Raw genomic sequence first — 23,508 nt, forward strand, 5'->3', positions numbered from 1 at the left:
ACGTAAAATAATTAGGTTGAAAAATAAATACCGCAAATTATAATCAAAGGTAAGAAGACCTTTCAGTCGTCTTTTCCCTGTCATATTTATTGAGACACTCTGAATTTCCAAAAACTATAAAAAAAAGTTTTATTTTTACATCTTGCAGATTTTGCAATTAAAAGTAAGCGCAATTAAACTTCAATGGCCTAGATAATACACTTGTGTAAAGCCCAGGCCTCTCTCTAATCTTGCTTAGTACTTCAAGATGAAGAGTTTTAAACTGTTCCTGAGCTTCTGTACTCTCATCAGGAGCTCAACAACGTCACCAGAGTAGGATTATAGGCATAAACATTCTTTTTAAGAAGACTGTCGTTGTAATTTTAAAGGGCCTTTTTATAGAAAACCCACAATTGTAAATAATTAATTTTCAAAGTAAAAAAAATGGAAATCACATTAATTTTCCAGTGTACCGTTGTGAATTGGACATTTTAAATGCCCGATGGAGGGTTATTTGAAATTACGTCAACAGACCCTTCAGAGAGATTGTCGGGAATTTCTTTGAAACTTTATGCTTAAAAACAATACTTTGTTTTGACTAACCCTGTATTGTATGTACAGACATGTACGAACAAAATATAAAGGGTGTCCCAGAATAACAGGACATGGTGAAATTCTTCAACTCAGATATATTTCACTTTGAAATCAATTTTATTAAAATATGATTGCCACGTCATATCGTTTATTATTCTCTTTGGTATCAAATTATGCCTGATTCAGTACAGAAGAATGTTACTCCGAACCCATGGCATCAACCAATCTCAGACTGTGGGTAGAAACAGAAGATTTCGGAATCGAGACTCAGACAATTAATTTCTTTGAATTAGAGCTTGCTCTGATTAGGTGATCAATATTTCTGGGTCTTTTTGCTAAACAAAATAAATTTTAATACTAATCTGCAGTTTTGCTTCTTCCTTTGACAAATACTCAAATAAGCCATTTAAAGACCTCATTCAAGGCTGAAGACTTAATTTAAACTTGAGTAGTTGGGAATGTTATATTTGAAGAATTTCATGTCGTCTTTACAGTCTCTTACTTGTGGGTAACCCTGTAAATGAATTGAAAATTAAGGAAAGAAGGAGGACCATACTGGTATCTAGCAGATGATGGTTTTCAAGGTGCGTTTTATTATGAGTCGGATGATTTGGGAGAACCAAGAGTTGGTGCATATCTTTATCCTGACTTCTCAACTGCTGTTCTTGGACTTTGGGAGGATCATGTTCTTCTCCAGGTCAATATTTAATAGATGGTGAATTGTTTAGCGCTGGTTCAAATCCTGAATCACCGATTCAAAATCAACGATTTATGAGGATTTGAAGCAGTGGTTCAGGATTTGAACCGGTGGAAAGTAGTTCAGCGACCTCCCTAGTCCCCAATTCATTAAATTCGGCCCCAGCTCTCAGCTGATTTTTATACATTTTCCTGAGCTGGGAACTTTTGAATGGTGGATATCGGGATTAATGCTTGATCCACTCTTTTTCTTTATCTCGAGATTAAATAATGCTTGTTCTCCTCTTGTTATTAATCTCCAGATTAATTAACCGATCGGAATTAAGGATATATCATTCTAAAGTTTTCAGCTCTGGTAAATTACTAAAAAACTCCGGCTCATTTAAAGCACCGGACTGATTTTTAGGCCACTAGAACAAGTTGTATGAATTATACAGTTATACATATAAAGACTTTAGAAGACTTAACAGGGCAGTACACAAAATAATTTATCCTCGATCTAATGATATTAATGTAAGATATTTATCCACAAAATCAAGAAGAAATATATCATTTTAAAGGGACAAGCTACAAAACTGGTAAAGGCTTGTAGATCTGGAGAATCCTGGTCTCTTGAGTTTGGGGATTTGTCCGGACCTAATCTTACATACTCTCCTCCTTCACATTTCAGGCAGGAGAACTTTCAGTTTTTGGATCCTAATCTTCATGACCCCCTTATTCTGAAAAAAAGCAACCATTGTGATTATGCTATTTAGGTTAGGTTAAGACAGATAGAAAGTCACGGGAGGGGGGTATCTGTCTAGAAGGATGGGGGTCCACTGCACATTTCAGAAAAAAAAAACAGTTTTTTATTTGTATGGGTTAAACTTACGTTTTGAATGAATTTCTTTTAAATCATTAACCGCAATTTTATATTCTGGGAAACTAACTGTAACCCATGGTTTTTAAAACCCAAAGAATCGAACCTTCCCCGCCCCTCCCAAAAGGGAAACACCGACGAGATTTTATTTTAATTCTTCGTCTAAATATTCTAGTTTGGGATTGAATGCAGTGCAGAGTGATCCCTTTGAGTTGAGTACAGTAGAGGTTCGGAGGAGTAAAATAGAAGGAGCGGAGAACGGACTTTTTACTACGAGAGATATTATTTCAGGTAGAGAGGAGAGGGGTGCAGAAACCGAACCACAATTCATCATATATTTTCTTATTTACGGCACCTCGATTTGTCATCTCTTTATTTTCCATATGTCAAAGGAACTGAGTTTTTGCCACAATTTCTAATATTCTAATCCATCTTTGCAACCTGATGGTGTAAACCTTTGATATTTCTAACTTAGAATATTTGATCTGACAGAATTCATAGATTGAAATATCTAAGGTCCAAGACATTGAGTTGCAAAGATATAATATATAAGGATTAGAAAATCAGCGTTTGTGGGAAAGACTCAATTCCTTTCTCATCTTTTATTTTCCAATATAAAACTTCCCTGATTGTAACCATTAACCTTTCTTTAACAAATCTGGTTTCATTATAACATTATACAAGTTATTAACATGACATTCATGTTCCATGTTCTAAAAAATGTGTTCTTGAAATTTTGGGTATTTCACTTATAATGGCGCAACTTATCAAGTTAAATTTTTTTATTAATTATGATGGAAGCCGGTTGTAGATTGTTCCGCTAAATTTCCATGGAAAAACGAAAATGCAAAGCTAAGATAAATTTTTCGGTTTTATTTTCTTTGCTCGCAAAAGTTAAAAGCATTCTTAATTTAATTTGTAATATTTTTATCAATTGTTGCAATATTTTTTAACGTAAAACATAATTTGAGTGAGCCTTCATACAAAGAGAGGAATGTCCAGTTAACAATGTTACCCCCTGGAACCTTTATCTGATCAGAGGCCGAATTTAAAGAATTTGAGCGGCAGTTTAAATTTAGGACGCGGCTTAAATATGGTTGGTGCCACTTAAAATTGTATCAAATGTTTCAAGATTTAAGCCGGCGCTTAATTTAAACCGGTTTTTGGCAGATTTAAACCGCGGCTCAAATTCTTTAAATTCCATCTCAGTTATATGGAATGTGTCGTCAATTAGTTTTTTCCTTTTCCAATTGTTTCTGTAAAAAAAATCGCAAGTATATTTTAATAAAAGATAAATGCAGTTAAAAATAATCAGATTTTTAAGTTTTTAAGTTCTTGATCATATGACGATTTTAAGGCTGCTGTTGTGAATAGGACATACCACTCGACTCATAAAATGGTCACTTTGAAAAAAAAGTAATTACAAATGAATTTAGGAGAAGTTGTTGCATTTTATAGTGGATATATTATTAATTGTAATATGTACCCTAGAGGATTGGACAGGTATTTACAACTTAATATATTTTCAAGAAAAGATAAAATAAAAATAAAATTATAAACTGTTTTTATATTGATGTATTATGTATCATTAAAAGAGTAATATGAATATAAGCTTTTGAAATTAAGAACTATTTTGGTTATAACGGTTCTGAAAATATATTAAATCTATAAACACTTTTCAGAATAGAAACTAAAGATTAAATTAATCTTGAGCTTAATAAAAAGAGAAGATCAGGCATTGATCTCAACATCAAAAATTCAAAGTTTTCAGCACAGGATACATTTAACCTATGTTGTATTGTTTATATATATTTTAGACGGGTGCTGAGTGCTGAGGAGTCCCTTATAAGAGATATGTATTACATAGAACTAGATATTGAACGTGAGCATCAACTTTGCATTGATCTACCCTTTGAGCTTGGAAATGATATAAACAGGTTTAATGAAAAACAACTTTATTCATTATTTTTAAAAAATGTTAGGTGAAAACGTTGAAAGTTTACACAAAGTATACTAGGTGTCTCAAGAGACGGGGAATAAGGGTCTCCAGACTAAAAGCCTAGTATTACTATACTTGAGGAGGAAAAATTAAAATTCATTTCCCTTCATACATTTTGTCAAGAAGAAAACCCCGACATTTTTAGTTTTAAGTGGAATAAAACTTCTTTATGTTCAACAAAAATTAAAAGGAGAAGAATCTTAATTGTATCTTTTCCATCAAATCTTTTTGTAACTTCCTTTGTTCGTTTTATACAATTTTCGGTTACCCACAATGAAGACGATTGTACGGAAATTGTTTGGTTCGTTTTCTTGCATTCAGGGTTCTTTTGGCTTATTTCTCCTTGTTCATTTAGTAAACCATCAACAACTCAATTGAATGCAAAAACCAAAGCCAAGCTTGAAATAGTCAAATTTTTCGAGTTTTGGGTTGTCTTTACAATCACATTCTTGTAAGGTAACCCTGTATTTAATACGTTCAAAGACCTATTAAAAGTTTTACTTGTTTATACTTTTTAGATATAATGCCACACTGGGACACAAGGTTAACCATAGTTTTAAACTATCAACAGAATTCATGCTGTTCTCAGTTCATCCTGTTCTAGGAGTAATCATGTCCTTAATAGCAATCAAGGATATACCAGCTAATCAGGAGGTAACATGTTTCATGAAACTGGGGGGGCCTTTTTTAGTTAAAAAATCAGGCAGCGTATTACAAAACTCAAGAAGGGGGCGGGGGGTGTAGATTAAACCTAAAGAGGGTGGACTGTATAAGCTCAAAACTCAGGGAAATGTAATTCAAAACTTATCAGTGTTTATGTTCAAAACTCATGAGATGTAGTCTTAAACTCTGGGAGTGTAGTTTAAAACTCAGGTAATGTAGTTTAAAACTCAGGTAATGTAGTTTAAAACTCAGGGAGTGTAGTTCATAACTCATGAGATGTAGTCTTAAACTCAGGGAGTGTAGTTTAAAACTCAGGTAATGTAGTTTAAAACTCAGGTGATGTAGTTTAAAACTCAGGGAGGTGTAGTTCAAAACTCAGGGAGATGTAGTTCAAAACTCAGGGGGGTGTAGTTCAAAACTCAGGGGGGTGTAGTTCAAAACTCAGTGGGGTGTAGTTCAAAACTCATTGGGGTATAGTTCAAAACTCAGGGGGGTGTAGTTCAAAACTCAGGGGGGTGTAGTTTAAAACTCAGGGGGTGTAGTTCAAAACTCAGGGGGTGTAATTAAAAACTCAGGGAGGTGTAGTTCAAAACTCAGGGGGGTTTAGTTCAAAACTCAATTTGGTGCATAGGTGGAAAATTTGCTTAGGTATTAAAAATCCAACTTAAAATAGGTTTATGAATCATTTTTCCCTTTTTTCTTTGAAACCCTATCCATAAAATGATTTGTTTAGCTGACTGTTGACTATGGGTACGAAACTGAGGATAAATCTTTAGTGGCAAATTGGTTTCTAGAGATATGGAACAAATACGGCAGTGAAGAAAACAATGATCTAGAAGAAGAAAACAATGAACTAAAAGAAGACAACATCAATGATCTAGAAAAAGATATAAATGATCTAGAAGAAGACACAAATGATCTAGTAGAAGATACAAATGATCTGGAAGATACAAATGATCTAGCAGAAGATATAAATGATCTGGAAGATACAAATGATCTAGCAGAAGATACAAATGATCTGGAAGATACAAATGATCTAGAAGAAGATACAAATGATCTGGAAGATACAAATGATCTAGAAGAAGATACAAATTATCTGGAAGATACAAATGATCTAGAAGAAGATACAAATGATAACAATCCTGATTTATATCATGATGAATTATAAAAATAAAATAACAAAAAGATCTTTAATCGAAACAAAAATTTAAGCAAGGAAAATATTTAAGGTTTTTAAGTTCTTAAATTTTAAGAATGCGACAAATCATTGATAGGAACATGCAATTTTCCATATTTAAAACCTGTAAACTATACTTTTAAAGTGTTTGAAATAATTTATTTAATACTTCATGAATATTGAATTGTCTGTAGTAAAAGAATATAAACATATACTAGATTTATAATGAATTTTTTTTTTAAAAACTACCAAAGTATGAGTAGTTTGAAAAAACCTCAGCAAATCATATGAAAGGCATTGATTATGGTAAATTTAAAGGTAAAAATGATTCCATAAAATTTAATTATTTATTATTATAATAAAATGTGATAATACAAAAATATCAATCTTAACAATTTATCATATATATCGTAACTTTTTAAAAATAATTTTTATGTGCATAATGTTATGTACACATATGTAGAACATCCCTCCCCCCCATTCCCCTCCTTCTCCTTTTATCAATATTTTTAGATAAGTTATCAAATGTGCCACTAACATAAAAAAAACATTATCAGCATTTATTTTCCACAGATTGCAGCGAAAAAAAAACGTAAGATCGGTTTAAAAACCCTTAACAAAAAGTTGCATTAAAATAGAACTATAACTAAAATATTTCTATAAAAGGCACTAGGTTACAAACAATAAGAATTTTGCGTTTAGATATTTTAGTAATTTTAATATAGAAATATAGAAATTTTTTCATTATAATCTTGAGAACGTTTTCAATCAATTTTTTTTCCTTCATAAAAAAAACATTTCATATCTATTAAACTTTGATTAGTGGATGGAAACATCTTTTTGTTTGTTTAAAGGATTTCTGTTACAACGAACATTTTATGTCATTAAACTTATTTCTGAAAACTTCTGAAAACCACAATTGAAAAGTATTCAGAAAGAAAAACAAAGAAATCTCATTCATTCTTGATCAGATAGAGGGTACCGTTGTGAATCCGACATGCCACTTAAAGCTCAAAGAGCGCCCATAACCGAAAATGTACACTATTTAACGAGAAAATTGCAAAATTGAATTTTTTTTTTGAGGAAATCTGTATTGCTTAGTTAATGACGAATTATGGAAAATAGTAGCGGCATATTTCTTTCCCTCCGGTTTATCGGAGAAGACCGGAGTAAAAAATATTTACGCAACCTCCCACCGGAGTATTCTTGGAGGGGAAGGGGGGGGGGGATTTTTTATAACTTGGAAGTTTTTAACCTTTCAATTTTTTAGATTTCTTGTAAAAAAGGTATAAAATCATTATTAAATGTAATATGAGTACTTATAACAGCGCCTTCTACAATTTGTTCCACAGTTTGTTTATGATACAAGTATATTTGTTTTATACCAAAAAGTGCATATGTGCATTAAACATTATCAAACAAATTTAAATTTTTTACTTGGTGTCTCCAATGAAAACTTGAGGGTCTCTGTAGAAAATGTTACTCATTTTTTTCGTATATGAATACTGATCGTTTATTTGCAAAATAGGGAAGTAATTCCAGTCAGGGGCGGATACTGGGGGGGGGGGCGGGGGACATTCGCCACACCCTGACAGATTCAGGGAGGGGCGTAGCCCCCCCTGAATTTGGAATTTTTGTTCCTATTTTCAGAATAGCTTCTCAATAGCATGCTTAAGGGAAAGAAACCCTTGTGCAAAACAGGAAAAAATCTGTCTTAATAAACTATAATGTGTGAAAAGTTAAAAATCTAGTTTTTTAGTCTTTAGCCATTAATTTGGACTCTTTTTGAGTTTTTTAAGTTAAAAAAAATTTTCGCCTGCAGCGCGATTTTTTGTTCCTAATTATGAATTTTTTTACGTTCCTAAAAAATCTTGCCCCCCCTTTCTTAATCCTGTATCCGCCCCTGATTCCAGTATTTTCTGCAACTTATAGGGGGGGGGGGAATAATTCCTCACAGTATTGGCATTAAATAGTTAAAAGGTCTAAGTATAATCAGGAGAAAAGGGAAGGTTGCATATTTTTTTTTCGCCTCAGATCCGGCGGGAAGTTGCGTGAACATTTTTTACTCCAGTCTTCTCCGAGAGAAATATGCTGCTACTATCTTTCAGCATTCGGCAATGACAGCTAATATTGTGTTTTTTCTCATTTTTTTCTTCTTCTTTAGAATAATTTGATCTCTAGCGTAATGCGGCAGTGTTGTTAAAAATCGTAATTGCAATTTCCTAAATTTACCAAACGTAATAACTCCAGGAAGACTCCCATGCAGTGGCATGGAATACCGTACGGTTGTGGCTCATGGCTTCCGGTAGACAAAAAAAGATGATATGTGGCATGGAAGGGGAAAATGTTGTGGCTTATTGCCGCCTGCCTTCCCCCCGCTCCTTAAGACATATATTTAAACCTATTTCTATTTCTAATAAAGGCACTTGTTTACAATAAGGCAATAAAAGAATCTAATATTGCATTAAGGACATTGGACATTTAATTTAATTATGTTTGGTGATTATTCTCTACATGTTCCTTTAAACTTCTAACAGACTTAGCTGAAAACTCACATTTAACACAGGGAAACCTTTCTCCTTCATGTTTGGTTATAATGTGCTTCCTTAGTTGTACAACTGAGGGTGTAGCCTCGCCACATAAATAACAGGGAAATTTGCCCTTTTTGTGAACAGTTTCAATGTGTCGTTTTAGAGAGCTGATTCTAGTGCCGTTATAATCATCACATAAAACACAGGGATATCTCTTTCCTTCGTGTTTCCACGTAATATGTCTCTTTAATTTTTCTGTTGTTGATCCAGTATATTCACACTTGTTACAGGGATATCTCACCCCCTCGTGGCATAATTTCATATGACTCTTAACACCGTCCATAGTGGTTGAAACATGTTTGCACTTGGTACAATTATATCTTACACCTTCGTGTAGAAACTTTTTATGAATCTTTAGACTATTTTCAGTAGTTGTGAGAAACTCACATTTATCACAAGAATACTTGAAATCTTCATGCTTTACACGAATGTGTAAAGTTAATTTAGACGCCACGGTAGCGACGAAATCACATTTATCACAAAGATATTTGACTCCTTCATGATGTATAGCCGTCTTGTGTATTTTTAAAGATCTTGTACTTTTTGTCTCAAATTGGCATTGATCACAGGAATATTTAAAACCTATATGCTGAAACTTTATGTGTAACCTCAGTTTCATTCTTGTATTTCCGGAAAATTGACATTGATCACAAGAATATTTTTCATTTTCATGTTGTCTTTCGATATGTCGTCTTAAACTTAAAACTCTAGTAGCTGCATACTCGCACTGATTGCATTGATATCTTATACCTCTATGTTTGATATCGAAGTGATATTTAAGATTCCTTCTGCAACTCGCGACAACATCACACTGACTACATGGGAATTCTTTTTTTATATCTGTATGCTCACTTTTCTTGTGGCGCTTCAGTTCTATACTTGTACCTGCCATAAAGTCACAATGAATACATTTATGCTCTGGATGCGACTGCTCCAAGTGTCGCTTTAGTTTATAATCTGAGATGGCAACATATTCACACTTCTCACACGGATATCCAATTCTCTTATGAATTCTCTTCTCGTGGTACTTTAAACTTATCAAAGTCTCCGCTTCAAATAAACACTCATCACATGGATAAACAGGACTTTCGTTCTGCTTGCTTACAAAGTGTTTCATCAAGTTTGACCTGTTTGACGATACATATTCACACTCATCACAGTAGAAGATAGGTTTAGGGAGCAGAGGATCATTCTCTTCAGTTATTGACACTTCTGAAATAAAATACAATTATTAAAAATTAATGTTAACAAATCACAAATAATTTTAGCTTACATTTGTAGCTTTCCATTTCAGGATTTCTTCAAAGACGTATTCAGGGGGCTGCTCAGCCCCTTGGATCAGTGAAATCTATCATTTCCAGTTTTTTAGAATTGAATCTAAAAGTTATTAATTTATCTTTTTCATTCTACCTTACCTTTCATTTCTATATTTTCAGATTTGATTTTGTTTTCTTGAACATCAATAGCTAACATATCTTCCACAGCAGAGGTTACAAGAACTTCTTCCTTAGTGGGAACAATCTCTTCTTTTATTGGTGACTCGGCCTTTTTCAAAAGTTCCGCCATTTTATCTGAAATATTAAAGAAAACATAAAATGGAAAACAAAAATTAAGAGATTAGCAACTGGAATGTAATCCATCTTTTTAGTATATAACAAGCTAGTGAAATTGAGTTTTTTGTTTCGTTTGAAAAATAAAAAGACAGGGGTATATCTTTATTGAAAAGTCAAATGCCCCCCTCCTAGCTATGCTAAGAATAGGGTTTAAAGGTATTTAAGCGCTTTATTCATAATATATCATATTAATATATAATAAAAATATGATTTTTACTTAATTCTATGTTTTTCGTTTATAAACGTTATTAACAAACTTGAACAATTGATGATAACATTTATAAAATCTCTTTCCGTTTACAAATCTTCAGTTAGTATTTATCATTGTGAAATTATCTCACTCCATCCATGTTTTTTCTTCTTATGATTGTTGAGATAATCACTTCTAGTTCCTGAATAAACACATTTATCACAAAAGTACCTTACACCCTTGTGTTCGCGCTTAATGTGTCTCTGTAGAGTCACTTCAGTAGTTGCAGCATAGTCACATTCTTCACAGGAATATTTTTTTCCTCCGTGTTTACGCATCACGTGAAGTTTTAAGTAACCTTCATTTGTAGCAGTATAATTGCACTCTTTACAAGAATGTTTTAACTCTCCGTGTTTTCTCTCAATGTGTGTTTTTAAACCACTGGATGTAGCAGCAGCATGATCACATTTATCACAAAGATACAATATTCCGTCGTGTTTCGACCGCTTATGTTTTTTTAGTCTCAAGGGTGTAGCTGCAACAAAATCACACTTATCACATGGATACCTCACTCCTTCATGTTTACTCTCAACGTGAATCTTTAGATTTCTGACAGTAGTTGTAGTGAAGTCACATCTCTTACAGGGATATCTCAAACCTTCATGCTTGGTCATTTTATGCCTTTTTAAACTGCCCGAGCTACTGGCAATAATCTCACACATATCACAAGGATAAGTGACACCCTCATGTTTACTCTCAATGTGCAATCTTAGTTGGCCTTGTGCATCTCCAATATAGCTACAATGATTGCATGAAAATCTCACACCTTCATGTTTACTCCTAGTGTGTGCTCTCAGATTTACTGCCGTTAGAGCAAAAAAATCACACTTATTACATGGATATGTCAAGCCTTCATGCTTACTTTCTATATGTATTTTCAGGGCTCTTCCACTAGCTGCAGAAAATTCACATTTATCACATGGATGCCTCACTCCATTGTGAATACTTTCAATATGCGATTTGAGACTTCTGGTTTGGGAAGCCGAGTAATCACATTTATCGCAGTAGTATCTCACATCTTCATGTTTACTCTCGATATGTCTCTTTAAATTACTATCATGTGTCGTAGTATACTCACATTGTTCACATTCATATGTTATTCCCTTATGTAGTCTCTCAATGTGTAATAATAGCAGTCTTGCTGTGTCAGCGCTATATTCACAATGGTCACATGGAAATTTTACTCCTTCGTGTGTACTGCTATAATGAGTTTTTATACTGATTTTCGAGGAAGCACTATATTCACAGAGATCACAGTAATATCTAACTCTTTCGTGTTTGCTCTCAACATGTCTTTTTAAACTTGTTGTAGTGGTTGCTGAATATTCACATAGATTACAGGGATATCTAACTCCTTCATGTTTAACCAAAATGTGAGTTTTCAAAGTCCCCTTAGCGCTGGCAGAATATTCACATCTATGACAAGTGAATATTTGTTTCCTCTCTTTAGTTCTCTGTCCATGAGATTTAGAAGGATTCTCTTCAGAAAACTTAATTTCATCTAAACATTATAATCTTTAGTTTAAACAAATGCTATGTGATTACTAATAATAAGTATAATTGTAAGAAATTAAGTAGTAAGCAATTATTCATTTATGAAATATAATAAAAATTTACTAATATGTTTCCTTGCTTTTTTGCTGTGGAAAATTCACGAGTTGGTAAATAGAAGAGTAAAACAAAGAAACAGCAAGAGCTTAATGGAAAAGGAGTTTATTAAAAAAAAGGACATCAGTTTAATCAGTATAATAGGACAGAAAGATAATGTAAAGAACACCATGCACAAATTCAGGCGCAAAAATAGGGGGGGCAATGGGGGTAAGGCCCCTTAGCCTGATTAAGGGAGGGGGCAAGCCCCATCCTTAGGAAGGCTTGCCCCCCGCAAGCCCCTCTATAGAAGTCCGAATAGTTCAAAAAATAGCTAATTTTCTCGAAAAAAAAATTATGCCCCCACATTTTTTTTTTTAAACCTACCCTCATTCTTAAAGCAAACTCAAATTCACTGTAACATTTTTCAATAAAGCTCAGATTCTTTTTGTTTTCGCCCCCTTTCTTAATAAAATGCCACCGAATTTGGTTTTTCAAATTACACTCACACATTCTTATTCAAATTGCCTCACCAGACTTTGATTTGCCCCTTTCTTCAACATTTTTAACCCTTAGTTTTTTAAATGCCACCAAATATTTTTAATTAGCACCTAAATTTAATTTTTTTTATCCCAAAATGTTTTATAAATGCACCCAACTTTAAAATTTTCAGCCATATCTAAAAAAAAAATGCCCCTACTTTTTTATGATAAAACTCCAAAATTAAGAAGTTTTGCGCCCAGCAAAAACATAACCTCTTTAGATTAAAAAAAAAAGCCTCTTCATATATTTTGAAAATGCCCTTGAATGAAAAATTTGACTCCAAAACAGATTTAAGATTTCCCATACACAAGATTGCCCAAACTGAAAAAAGCCCCCCCCCCCCTTGCTGAATGTCAAGTAGCGCGCCTGTTTAAAATACACATTGCACATAGCACATTACATAAGAATGATATTAAATATATTAAAGAAAGAAGAAAAGGAAAAAACAATTTGCGTCCGACAGAAATAGTTGGAAATAAATTCAAACGGGAAAATCAGATAGTCTAATAATTTAACCAGAAGGGGGAAGGCAAAACTCACACACTTTCTGTCCGCATCGCATATGACGTCTTACTAAAGATAAATCACACCCCCCCCCCCCGTTCAAAAAAAGGTGATTTCTCTTCCTTGTTATAAGACCAGGTTGCTTGAGAACGAAGAAGACCTGAGGACAGGAAAAAGGGGGGGGGGGGAATACGAGGCGGGTTGTTTCAACTATTAGATAGATATTACTGAATTAGTTCTGTTAATCCTGGTTACGATTAACTCTATTTTTAAAAAAAAAAACAGTTTTCAGTAGACCACTTCCCTAAGTTCGGCTGAGAAGTCACCCAACATGTGTGTACCTTTAATTTCTAATTTCTCCATTGTGTGTTCTTCTTCCTTATAGACTGGACCATTCTCTTCATCAAGGGGTTCAAATATTTCTTCCTTGGGTAGTTTAAACTCCTCACTCGGACCCGGGTCTAATTCTTTTAGTGAGTTCTCAGGATTCTCAGCCATCTTTTCTGAAATGTTGAACAGAATAGATCAAATAAGAAGAACTTCAGTTCAGCAAAAATGGCACGTAGAAGATTTTAAGTACAGGGTGTCCCACATCAAATTAGACCGCGTCAATGGGTCTAAACTACGATTTGTGGGACAAGTCAGAAAATTTAAGAAGAATTAATTATTTTGAAAATTTAATAAGGCTAATAGACATTTTTTGCAGAAAATGCTAGATTTTTCGAGTATCATTTGCGTAGTTTGACGTTAAAGATTGGAGATAATCTAATTTGATATGGGACGCTCTGTAATAACGGGATAAGTTTGACAATTTGGGAATAAATTCCGAACACTGCTTGATAATTAGATCAATCATTCGCATTTCAACTTCACAATTTTTACACCGTGCTTACTTCTTATGTGGTCGCTTAACGATTTTTTTGTGGTTGTAGAAATTTCACACTGATCACATGCATACCTTATTCCTTCATGTTTAGTCTTTATGTGTAGCCTTAGACTTTGCTTAGTTGACGCCTTATGATCACATTTATCACACAAATGTAGTATTTGTTTATGTTTACTCTCTATGTGTGTTTTTAGAATATAATTTGTTGTTGTGGAATATTTGCATTGATCACAGGTATACTTCACTCCGATGTGACGTTTTTCAATGTGCCTTTTTAAACTCCAAGCTCCAGTACTGACAAAATCACACTCATCACATGAGTATCTCACTCCCTCGTGTATACTTTGAATGTGCCTTCTGAGATATCTAGGAGTAGTTGCAACATACTCACACTGATCACATGGATATCTCACACCCTCATGTTTAATTTCAATGTGCTTTTTAAGTACGCTTGCAAAAGTGGAAGCGTATTCACAATAATCACAAGGGTATCTAACCCCTTCATGCTTACTTTCAAAATGATTCTTTAGATTTCTTTCCGAGGTTGCTAGATATTCACACTTGTCACACGAATATCTAACCCCGTCGTGTATACTCTTGATGTGAAATTTCAGTTGGCTTGATGTTGCAGCAGTATATTCACATTCGGCAGAAGGACATCTTATTCTTTTGTGTTTAGTCTTAATGTGCAACTTCATTTGGCTTGATGTTGTAGCTTTATATTTACATTCAGTACAAGGATATCTCTCTCCTTAAGAATACTTTTATTTTTTTCATATAAAATAGTCAACAGTAGTTTAAGATAGTCATTGACGCTTTAAGAGGCGGCTTATGAAATTTTCATGGGACGGGGGAACAGGCCCGTGGGTAACTGGGTCTTTTTGTAGGGGGAGGGGGGCGCACCGAGGGAAACGAGGTGAACGAGCCAGGGGAATTGCAGGGGGGCTGCTTAGAAATTTTTTTATCTTTCTGTCTGAAAAACTAACTTTTGTACTTTAAATTCTTGCTTAATTTCAATCTTTTTCATTGCTTAATTTTAATCTTTTTCATAACTTAATTTCATATCATTGAACTGTCATCAACACAGCTTTTTAAATGAACAATAATATCTGGAAACAAATTATTTTTTATTTCTATAATATAATACATATATTTAAAAAACTAAAAAAACTGGTTTAAGAATTGCAAAATGGAACAGAGCAGATATTGTTAAATAATTGAATAAATGAAATACAGTGATAACCAGAAAACTCTTGAATAGGAAGTTGAATTTTAGACTCAAATTAATAGTTCACACTGCTGAAAATGGACCATCAGGTTTCAAGTCAAAACACCTAAACTTTTCCTTTGGAATATATTAATATACAGTCTACTGAATTATAATTTCAATTTTCAGGAAATGCCATCTAGGGAATTTTGAGTAAATCCATTTTTAAGATATTGTAGAAATCAAGTGCATTTTTGGTCTAAAATCAAATGTATCTTTAGTTTCAAGACTTGATTAAGCTGATTCTAGTTATTTTTTGCGATATTTTTTGAACTGTTAATCGCAGGGTCTTTTAATTTTGTAAGTTGTCCTTATAACAGTCTAATTAAGACACGTTTTAGCAAAAATTCAAAGCCATAAGTGAACTGTATTGACTGTTTAAGTACTGCCTATACAAGGGTTTTTGAAGTGAAATCCTTAAAAATCACGTAAAAAAAGACTTTTTCAGGCCGTATCTAGTCAGTCAGGCAGGTGACTTTGGACTTAATTTTTTTACTACGCAATACGTCTTTTGACTGTTCATAAAGAGTTACAAAATTTGGAATCCTACCATTAACATTTCAAAAAACATTGTAAAAAAACCCAGAAGAAGCATTTTAAAGTTTTTAAACGAAATTTACGTTTGATTTGAAAACTGTAAACGCACTTGATTTCTGAGACATCTTTAAAATGGATTAGTTGAAAATTCCCTAGTTGGCATTTTCTGAAAATTAAGATTAAAACTCAGGAATAGACTGCATATTAACATCTTCTGAAGATAAAGTTTAGGTGCTTTGACTTGAAACCTCATGGTCCATTAACAGCAGTGTTAGTTATAATAGTTTTCGATTTCCAAGAGGGGGGGNGGGGGTATTTGTCTTTTTGAGAATAAAGGAGCGACAAGTGGGGGGGGAAGGGTACTTTTAATAGGAAATTACCCGTTTCTGCCTAGAAATGTATTATTATTATGAAGAAGTATTCCAACCTTTAGGCTTAATAATTTTATTCTTCTTGTTTCTTTTTGTTGGAGGTAGCAAAGGATCCTTCTCCTGGTTTATATTTTCACCTTAATTTTTAAAAATTAACATCATAAAACAACATAAAGCTCAAAGAGAGAATAAAGAATGTTGCCAGAAAAAATTAGATCAAAAAACAGAAATATTGGAATTGTAGTTTTTGTAGAAGGAAAAATAAAAAAGCATAAATTTTTACTAGAAAAATTAGCGTAAAGCGCCCTTTAAATCTTAGATTGCTATACTCTGTAGTAACAAAAAATATGAATTCAAAATTGAAAAACTAGATAGTTAAGCAACTAGAAAATCAAATCGACTTAGAAATAATAAAAAAATTTCAGAAGAATGACAATTATAGAGAAATATGCTGCCTTACTTTCATAAATTTCCATCTTAACATCTTCCTGTACATATACTGTACAAGTTTCCTCTACAGTACATGTATTCTCAACAGTACATGTATTATCAACAGTACATGTATCCTCAACAGTACATGTTTCATCAACAGTACATGTATCCTCAGCTGTACATGTATCCTCTACAGTACATGTATCCTCAACAGTACATGTATTCTCAACAGTACATGTATTCTCAACAGTACATGTATTCTCAACAGTACATGTATCCTCAACAGTACATGAATCCTCAACAGTACATGTATCCTCTACAGTACATGTATCCTCTACACTAGAGGTGGTGACGGTTTCTTCCTTGATTTTCATATTTTCTTTCATCTCAGATTCTTCCTTTCCTTTTTCTTCTTTCAGCACGAACTCTTCATCTTCTTTTAGATCCTCAATTTCTCCTTTAATTCTCATTCTATCTGAAAAATATCGTATTATGTATTTTAATTTAAATATTCTAGAAAAGTTTGACAAGTGTATCATAGGATATACCGTATCAGTATTACCGATAAAGGGTATTCATGGATTGATGAGAGGAGTGGATTCTTGCGAAGGGGCGCTCTGCACCCGTTGGTGTCTGAAAACCCCACGGAAACAATAAATTTCACATATCAGGGGGGGGGCTGCCTCCCCACCTCTGATTACATAACAAAATTTAGAATTGTATAAATAAAATAAAATAAATAAAATGTTAGTGTCGCTTATGTTTACTTTAAATGATCTGCAGTCGTTGCAGAATGCTGACAGTGATTACAGGGATATCTTACACCTTCATGTATACACTCTATATGTCTTTTAAGATGAGCTGGTATCGTTGCAGCATACCCACATTTGTCACAAGGATATCTCACTCCTTCGTGTTTACTCGCCATATTTATTATCAGAGAACATACTGTAGTTGCAGCGTATTTACATTGGTTACAGGAATAGCTTACTCCTTCGTGTTTACGCTCAATGTGTCTTCTAAGATCATTTAGTTGAGTTGCAGCATATTTACTTCATCACAGGGATATCTTATACCTTTCTTTATGCTTGCTCTCAACATGTTTTCTTAGATTACCAACTGTAGCAGAAGTGTACTCACACTTATCACATGAATACCTTGGTTCTTCGTGTTTACTTTCAATATGACTCTTTAGCTTACTTGGAAACAATGCAATGAATTCACATTTATCACAAGGATATCTTCCTTCTTCTCGTTTTCTCTTCTTTGTTCTCTTTGTCCCAGAAAACAGAGTATCCCCTGTATGAAGATTAACAGAGGAGATTTCGTTTAAACAATAATTTTGTTGGATTTTCTTTGAGAAAAAGAATTTCTAAAAAATGGATTTAAGCCTTACCCCGACTTTCCGTAATTTCAACCTTTACATATTCTTCCTTTATGAAAACAGTACATGTATCCTCTACAGTACATGTATCCTCTACAGTACATGTATCCTCTACAGTAGAGGATGGAATCTCATCCTTTATCTCAATATTTTCCATCTTAAATAGTATTCTCCATTTTCGAATATAAAGTTCTTTTTCTATAGTTAAATCCTCCTGTTCGTTTATCTTCTCCTCTTCAAATTTAAATCACTTTCATTCCTTAATCGTGTCTAAATATAAAACACATTCTAATGAATTATGTATTTTCTATGACTTGAAAAAAAGAATTGTAAAAGCTTTGAAGCTAAGAAACAGTCAACGCAACCTTTAAAGCCGGCTCTTCCCTTATAAGGTGTTCTATCTTTTATGCATAAATACTTTTATGAAAACCTTTCAGCTTCCTTCCATGATATGTTTAATTCTTTAACTGAACCAAATAGAACAAAATCATATAAACTTGAGCGGGTTCTCTTTAAAACTCTAGAATGTTTTCCCTCTGCTCTATTTCCAAAAATATGGAATTCGATTGAATTAGAGCTGAAAGAAACTAAATCTGCAAAATCGTTTAAAAGAAAAGTCGCCAAGATCTATCTAGATAGTTATGCAAATTGTATCTGTAAAAAAACTGTATATCATGTGGATAAACTTAGTCTTTACTATCTTCTTCACCCTGTAGTTCATAAACATGATTTTAATAACTTATGTTACCCTCTGTTCCAACCCTTACGCTGAGTATCCTCCCTTTCCCTTGTACTCCCTCACCTCCTCCTTACCATTTTCCTGATTTATCATCATTTTTATGTTTAAAATGTACAATGTACATTGTTTTTATCTGCAATTCTCATTCGTCTATAGTGGGCCAACCAATTAAAACAACCTACTCTGGTTAGGCGGGTCCAAACTACATAGTAAATTGTGATTTTTTTTTATCTGTATTATCTCGTGCTTTGTAGTTGAATAAAATATGAAATATGAAATTTAACGACGCACAAAAGTATCCCTTTAACATTTGTATAGAGAATAATAAACAGTAGATATCTTTATTTTTCTTTCAGAAAGTTAACCGCCACATTTATAAAAATATTCGTGGATTTCAACGCGAACAATATTTATCTATAAAGGATGGTGTTGTGAAATGTGAATGGTTCATGGCACTATTTAACTTTGAATTACAACTTTTCATTCTTTTAGGGTATTTATTTTTTTGAATTATCAGTTTTCCCACTTCTGAAAAGTTTAATTTTCCCCCTCTTAAAAATCATTTTTCCATCAAGACGTGTAGGGTTTGTTTACTAAATTAGGGGAAATAAAAAACAGATTTTGTGAAAAATAGAGACCGAAAAGATTGAAAAGCTGCCAGTTGATGTCCAATTTTCATTCTATATTCTCTCAATACCTTTACCCCTGAGCTAGGCCGAAATAAACATAAATTCTGATGTTTCATCTACAGCAGTCTACAGGTCTTCAGGTTTACACATTTAAATGATTCCAAATCAAATGAATCAATATTAAGAACATTTAAAAACCGAATGTTCCACAAAGCTTACCCCTATTATTTCACAACTTTTACTTCTACATTTTTCCTTTTCGATCTTTCTTTTTCCTGTGTAACTTTCATTTTTTCCTAAAATTAAGTTCTGAAAAAATTATATGTACACAATAAATTGGACCATGAATAATGCAAAATAAAAGTAAATCATTAAAAGAAATTTATTTTGTAAAATAATTAGTTAATACGCACATTTATCACATTCATTTTTCCAATTTCACGTTTCCACGTGCTTCTTTAAATCTTCTTTTCGAGGTGCTACATATTCACATTTATTACAGGGAATTCACCTGCCTCCATGCGTTCTCTTTAATTGTACATTTATAGATCGGATATACCAGTTTGGGAATGAATTTTCATTTTTCACAAAGTTTCATCAGCACTTCGTGTTTGTGTTGTTTTTGGTCAGTTTTTACATGATTATCTCAAAAACATTACTTTAGTGTAATACTCGCTATACTCTGAATATATACCTTAGGTGCCTTAGGTTAGGTTGTTTAACCCGAAAAACAATAAAATAAATATTCAAGGAAAAGACTATCAATTTCCACCTATTCAACACCCCCCCCCCCTAGACAAACATGGTCTATGCGCCCTAAAAATAATCCACCTATTAGTCTTTGTTTTCAGCAAAAATTAAAACGAATGAAACTATATCTGCTTGAATTAAAATTTTAGAACATAGAAGACGACATTTCTTAAAGCTTCTGTCCCTCCCCCTTCTCTTTAGATTTTTCAGACTACCGGTTTCTCAAGGAAGATTCAGACTTGGACACTTATTCGGACAAGGTTTAAATCTGCAATAGAAATTTGATCTTTGTTTCCTGTTTTCTTCCCTCATTACGGATTTATTTTTTTAATTAATTAACACAATTCTATCCATTTTTCCATCGAAAGCCTAGGCTTCAGTATTTAATTCTTATTCATTCTTACAATCTAACATATTCCATTATTGGTTTTTTTTGCTCTAATTTCTTACTTCTTCTTCATTGTTTTATCTCGCAAACCTTGGACCAAAACTTGCCTTATTATACCCTTTATTAACATTTAGTTTTTAAAGGCTTTCAGAAGACTAAAAATATCTGAGAAGTTTATTATACTTTAAAATTGTATTCTGTATAAGTTTGCTTAAAGTACTTTTTAAAAATGTTGTCTCTGACAGAACCTGGACAAAGCAAAACTAATCATCACTCGCTGAAACAATTTCTAAAATCAATGAGACTTTCCAAGTGAAGTGTAATGCAATAAAAAAATTCAATTTTAAAATATGTTAAACTTCTCAAATTTTTTAAGAGTCTCCTGAGATCGAAATTTTGTGAATGAGTATCGTTCATTTTGATCTCGATATCCAACGTGGACACTTTTAGATTTGAGGACCAATGCTTGATCCCTGAATTTTAGTTATTCCTGGAGAGTATGACTACCTAAGATATCCATCTTAAATCAGATCTACGGAGTAATTTATTACCGTTTTAATGTACCGTGAGTGTCATACCCTGAAGCAGTGCTTATAATCCGGATCCAGGAAGCCAAAATCTTGCGGATCCGGATCCAAGGGGTAAAAAATCAACCAAAAACTACAAAAAAAACTTTTTTACTCCTGAAACCCAAATCTGAACTTCTGAATGGTTCATCAAGTTTTAGGATAAAAATAAGCGAAAAAAATAAACAAAAAATTTGAAAATTATTTTTTTTTGTGGAAAAAATTCAGTGAATCTTAAAGAAATGACCTGGATCCGGATCCATTTTTTTCCAGTGCGGATCCGGATCCGCATCAAAATTAAATGGATCCTAGGCACTGCCCTGAAGGGATAAATTTGATTGAGAGATTAAGTATTGCGAATTAGAAATTTATCACTTAATTTAAGAAAATTATAGTTTATCGTTTATTTTTTCAAAATTTTAATAATAATCTTTTTAAATGTTTAAATGAAAGAACTGAATACTAGAAATACGAAAAAGAACAATTTTGAAAAGTTATCAATCATTTTGTTCTAAATCATCAAAGTGAGTTTTCACATAATTTCCATAAGAACTTGAAAATACAGACTTTTGTACTTAAAAAAGAAGTTTTTATTTTGAAAATATATTAGAATCCAGAGAAATGCGTAGAAACCCCGGTTCTACATCTCCATCACAGCCTAAATAAAAAATATTCTTAAATTTAATTAGTTCGATTTTTTGTCAAAAAGGAGGATAAAACAAATTCGTCGTTTTTTAAGACGTTCCTACAGTTTCCTTTATTGTAATTGTATATGTGCGCACTTCGCAACCACAATCAAAACAGTTTTTAGGCAGAAAAACAAGGATATTTATTATCTAAGTTATTCTTGATAAAGGTTTTAGGCGTTCCGACGAGGACGTCGAACAGTAAAAAAATACGTCCTTGAAAATAAATGGATATAGAATTGGATAGATATTGAAGTTTTACTTTTCAGAGGAAATTTAAAAGTCTATGAAAATATTTAAAATTTTACCCCGTTCAAAAGTGACCCAATGATATAAAAACTATAGGGTTAAAAATAAAAAATTCACGGAAACAACCATTTTTAATGTGAGAAGCGGAAGGGGGTAGGGAGATGGTACGTAAAAAATTTAAAAAATTTATTTACTTTATGAATCTGACTTTTCATCAAAGAAAATAAAAATTTTATTCCTTCCCTGTGTAAATGTACTCACGCTAAATATTTAAGGTTAGAATTGGTAGAAAGAATTTAATAATGAATAATCTCACAATATTGTCTATTTGAAACAGGAATGTAATTAATAATCATATATACCTCATCAACTTCCTTTAATAGATGCCCTAGTCCGAGATGAGCGGCGTCTAACCCATGAGCCCGGTTAGCGTGGGTTAGAAATATATCCTTGAGAAATGTTAACTCCTTGGATAACAGTTGAATTCGTTCTTCCAGTACCTCATTCTCCTGAGACAAACAAAAAACTTTTGTAAAAAATTATCTTCTCAATTTTACAAAAAAAAAACATCAAAAACAAACAATGTACCATATGAACTTAAATTGGTTTATTCCTAGAGAACGATTTTCCCATTATAATATTGAAAAAAAAACTCCCCTCCCCCTGTAAATGGTGTGAGCCGGGATATGAATTAGTAAAACATATTTATTTAAAATAGATTTCAATGTTTGTCAATATTCGGGTCCGTCATAGTATACGATTTTTGGACCCTCCCCCTACTATCAATTTTCTACATGACCACTTGTTTAGGGTTAGGTTAGGTCAAGACAATTTCTGGGCCGAGCGCTGCGGCTAGGAAAGGCTAGGGGGCCGAATGCCGCGGCTAGGACAAGCTAGGGGGCCGGGCGCTGCGGCCACATGATCAATTTTATCCATGAACAAAATTAATTGAGGGGGAGGGGAAGGGTGAGGGGGGTGGGTCCAATAATTGTACTCAATAAGGTCATTTATGATTTACCTGCTTTAAAATTGCCACTTTTCTCATCGTTTCTTCGGACTTTACTTTGGTTTTTTGTCGAGATTTCTTCACAGCGTCGTTATTTTTGTTACGTTTTTCTTTATAAACAGGATCTTCTTTAGTTATTTCTTTTTTACCAGGCATCAAAACTTTTCTAGGTGGCATCTTCATTGACAGATTTTAATTAAATTTAATTAATGGAAGTTGACGGAGCTGTGATGGAGCCGCTTCTGTTTCCTCTTCTAATGTTTTTTCAGTCAAAAAAACGAGTTTCTGAAATTATTTAGAACATGAAGTGGGTCCTCACAATATAGTTGGGTTGCTTGAGAAGCCCGTATAATGTTCGCCACTTGAAAATTCTCACAAAACATTTTGATTCATCTTGAGGGTTTTATTAACTTCAAAAATTTAGAATCTTTGAATTTCTTAGGATTGCCTTTAAAGTCTGTACCTTGAAAGTTCTTTGAAATGAAACTATCGAAAATTCGCCTGAAGGTCGGCAACTTTTGACGTAAAATTATAAACTGAATTAAACAATGAATGTTTGGCTT

At 33.1% G+C, this 23,508-nt stretch overlaps 5 protein-coding genes across 5 annotated transcripts; 1 reads left to right on the forward strand and 4 right to left on the reverse strand.

The window, feature by feature from the left end:
* Window positions 1-203: 203 nt before the first annotated feature.
* Window positions 204-5,978, forward strand: LOC111704354 (histone-lysine N-methyltransferase SETD7). Its single transcript, XM_023476577.1, has 9 exons — window positions 204-312; window positions 760-882; window positions 1,111-1,270; window positions 1,830-1,939; window positions 2,304-2,419; window positions 3,565-3,631; window positions 3,946-4,065; window positions 4,646-4,781; window positions 5,524-5,978. Exons 1-9 carry the CDS (start codon window positions 248-250, stop codon window positions 5,956-5,958), a joined length of 1,332 nt encoding a protein of 443 aa, XP_023332345.1. The 5' UTR covers window positions 204-247; the 3' UTR covers window positions 5,959-5,978.
* A 1,897-nt stretch (window positions 5,979-7,875) lies between these two features.
* Window positions 7,876-10,155, reverse strand: LOC111704359 (zinc finger protein 845). Its single transcript, XM_023476582.1, has 2 exons — window positions 9,974-10,155; window positions 7,876-9,770 (listed from the first exon to the last, which is right to left on the reverse strand). The coding sequence occupies exons 1-2, from the start codon at window positions 10,122-10,124 to the stop codon at window positions 8,458-8,460; spliced, it is 1,464 nt and encodes a 487-aa protein (XP_023332350.1). The 5' UTR covers window positions 10,125-10,155; the 3' UTR covers window positions 7,876-8,457.
* A 103-nt stretch (window positions 10,156-10,258) lies between these two features.
* Window positions 10,259-13,701, reverse strand: LOC111704358 (zinc finger protein 142). Its single transcript, XM_023476581.1, has 2 exons — window positions 13,397-13,701; window positions 10,259-11,922 (listed from the first exon to the last, which is right to left on the reverse strand). Exons 1-2 carry the CDS (start codon window positions 13,551-13,553, stop codon window positions 10,493-10,495), a joined length of 1,587 nt encoding a protein of 528 aa, XP_023332349.1. The 5' UTR covers window positions 13,554-13,701; the 3' UTR covers window positions 10,259-10,492.
* A 140-nt stretch (window positions 13,702-13,841) lies between these two features.
* On the reverse strand, window positions 13,842-17,054 carry LOC111704361 (myoneurin). Its single transcript, XM_023476583.1, has 3 exons — window positions 16,577-17,054; window positions 16,173-16,253; window positions 13,842-14,692 (listed from the first exon to the last, which is right to left on the reverse strand). The coding sequence occupies exons 1-3, from the start codon at window positions 17,016-17,018 to the stop codon at window positions 13,908-13,910; spliced, it is 1,308 nt and encodes a 435-aa protein (XP_023332351.1). The 5' UTR covers window positions 17,019-17,054; the 3' UTR covers window positions 13,842-13,907.
* A 4,339-nt stretch (window positions 17,055-21,393) lies between these two features.
* Window positions 21,394-23,508, reverse strand: LOC111704363 (CCAAT/enhancer-binding protein gamma). The gene is made up of 3 exons (XM_023476586.1): window positions 22,958-23,508; window positions 22,302-22,448; window positions 21,394-21,662 (listed from the first exon to the last, which is right to left on the reverse strand). Exons 1-3 carry the CDS (start codon window positions 23,126-23,128, stop codon window positions 21,645-21,647), a joined length of 336 nt encoding a protein of 111 aa, XP_023332354.1. The 5' UTR covers window positions 23,129-23,508; the 3' UTR covers window positions 21,394-21,644.

The sequence above is a fragment of the Eurytemora carolleeae genome, unplaced genomic scaffold, assembly GCF_000591075.1.
Source record: "Eurytemora carolleeae unplaced genomic scaffold, Eaff_2.0 scaffold131, whole genome shotgun sequence".
NCBI classification, from domain to species: domain Eukaryota; kingdom Metazoa; phylum Arthropoda; class Copepoda; order Calanoida; family Temoridae; genus Eurytemora; species Eurytemora carolleeae.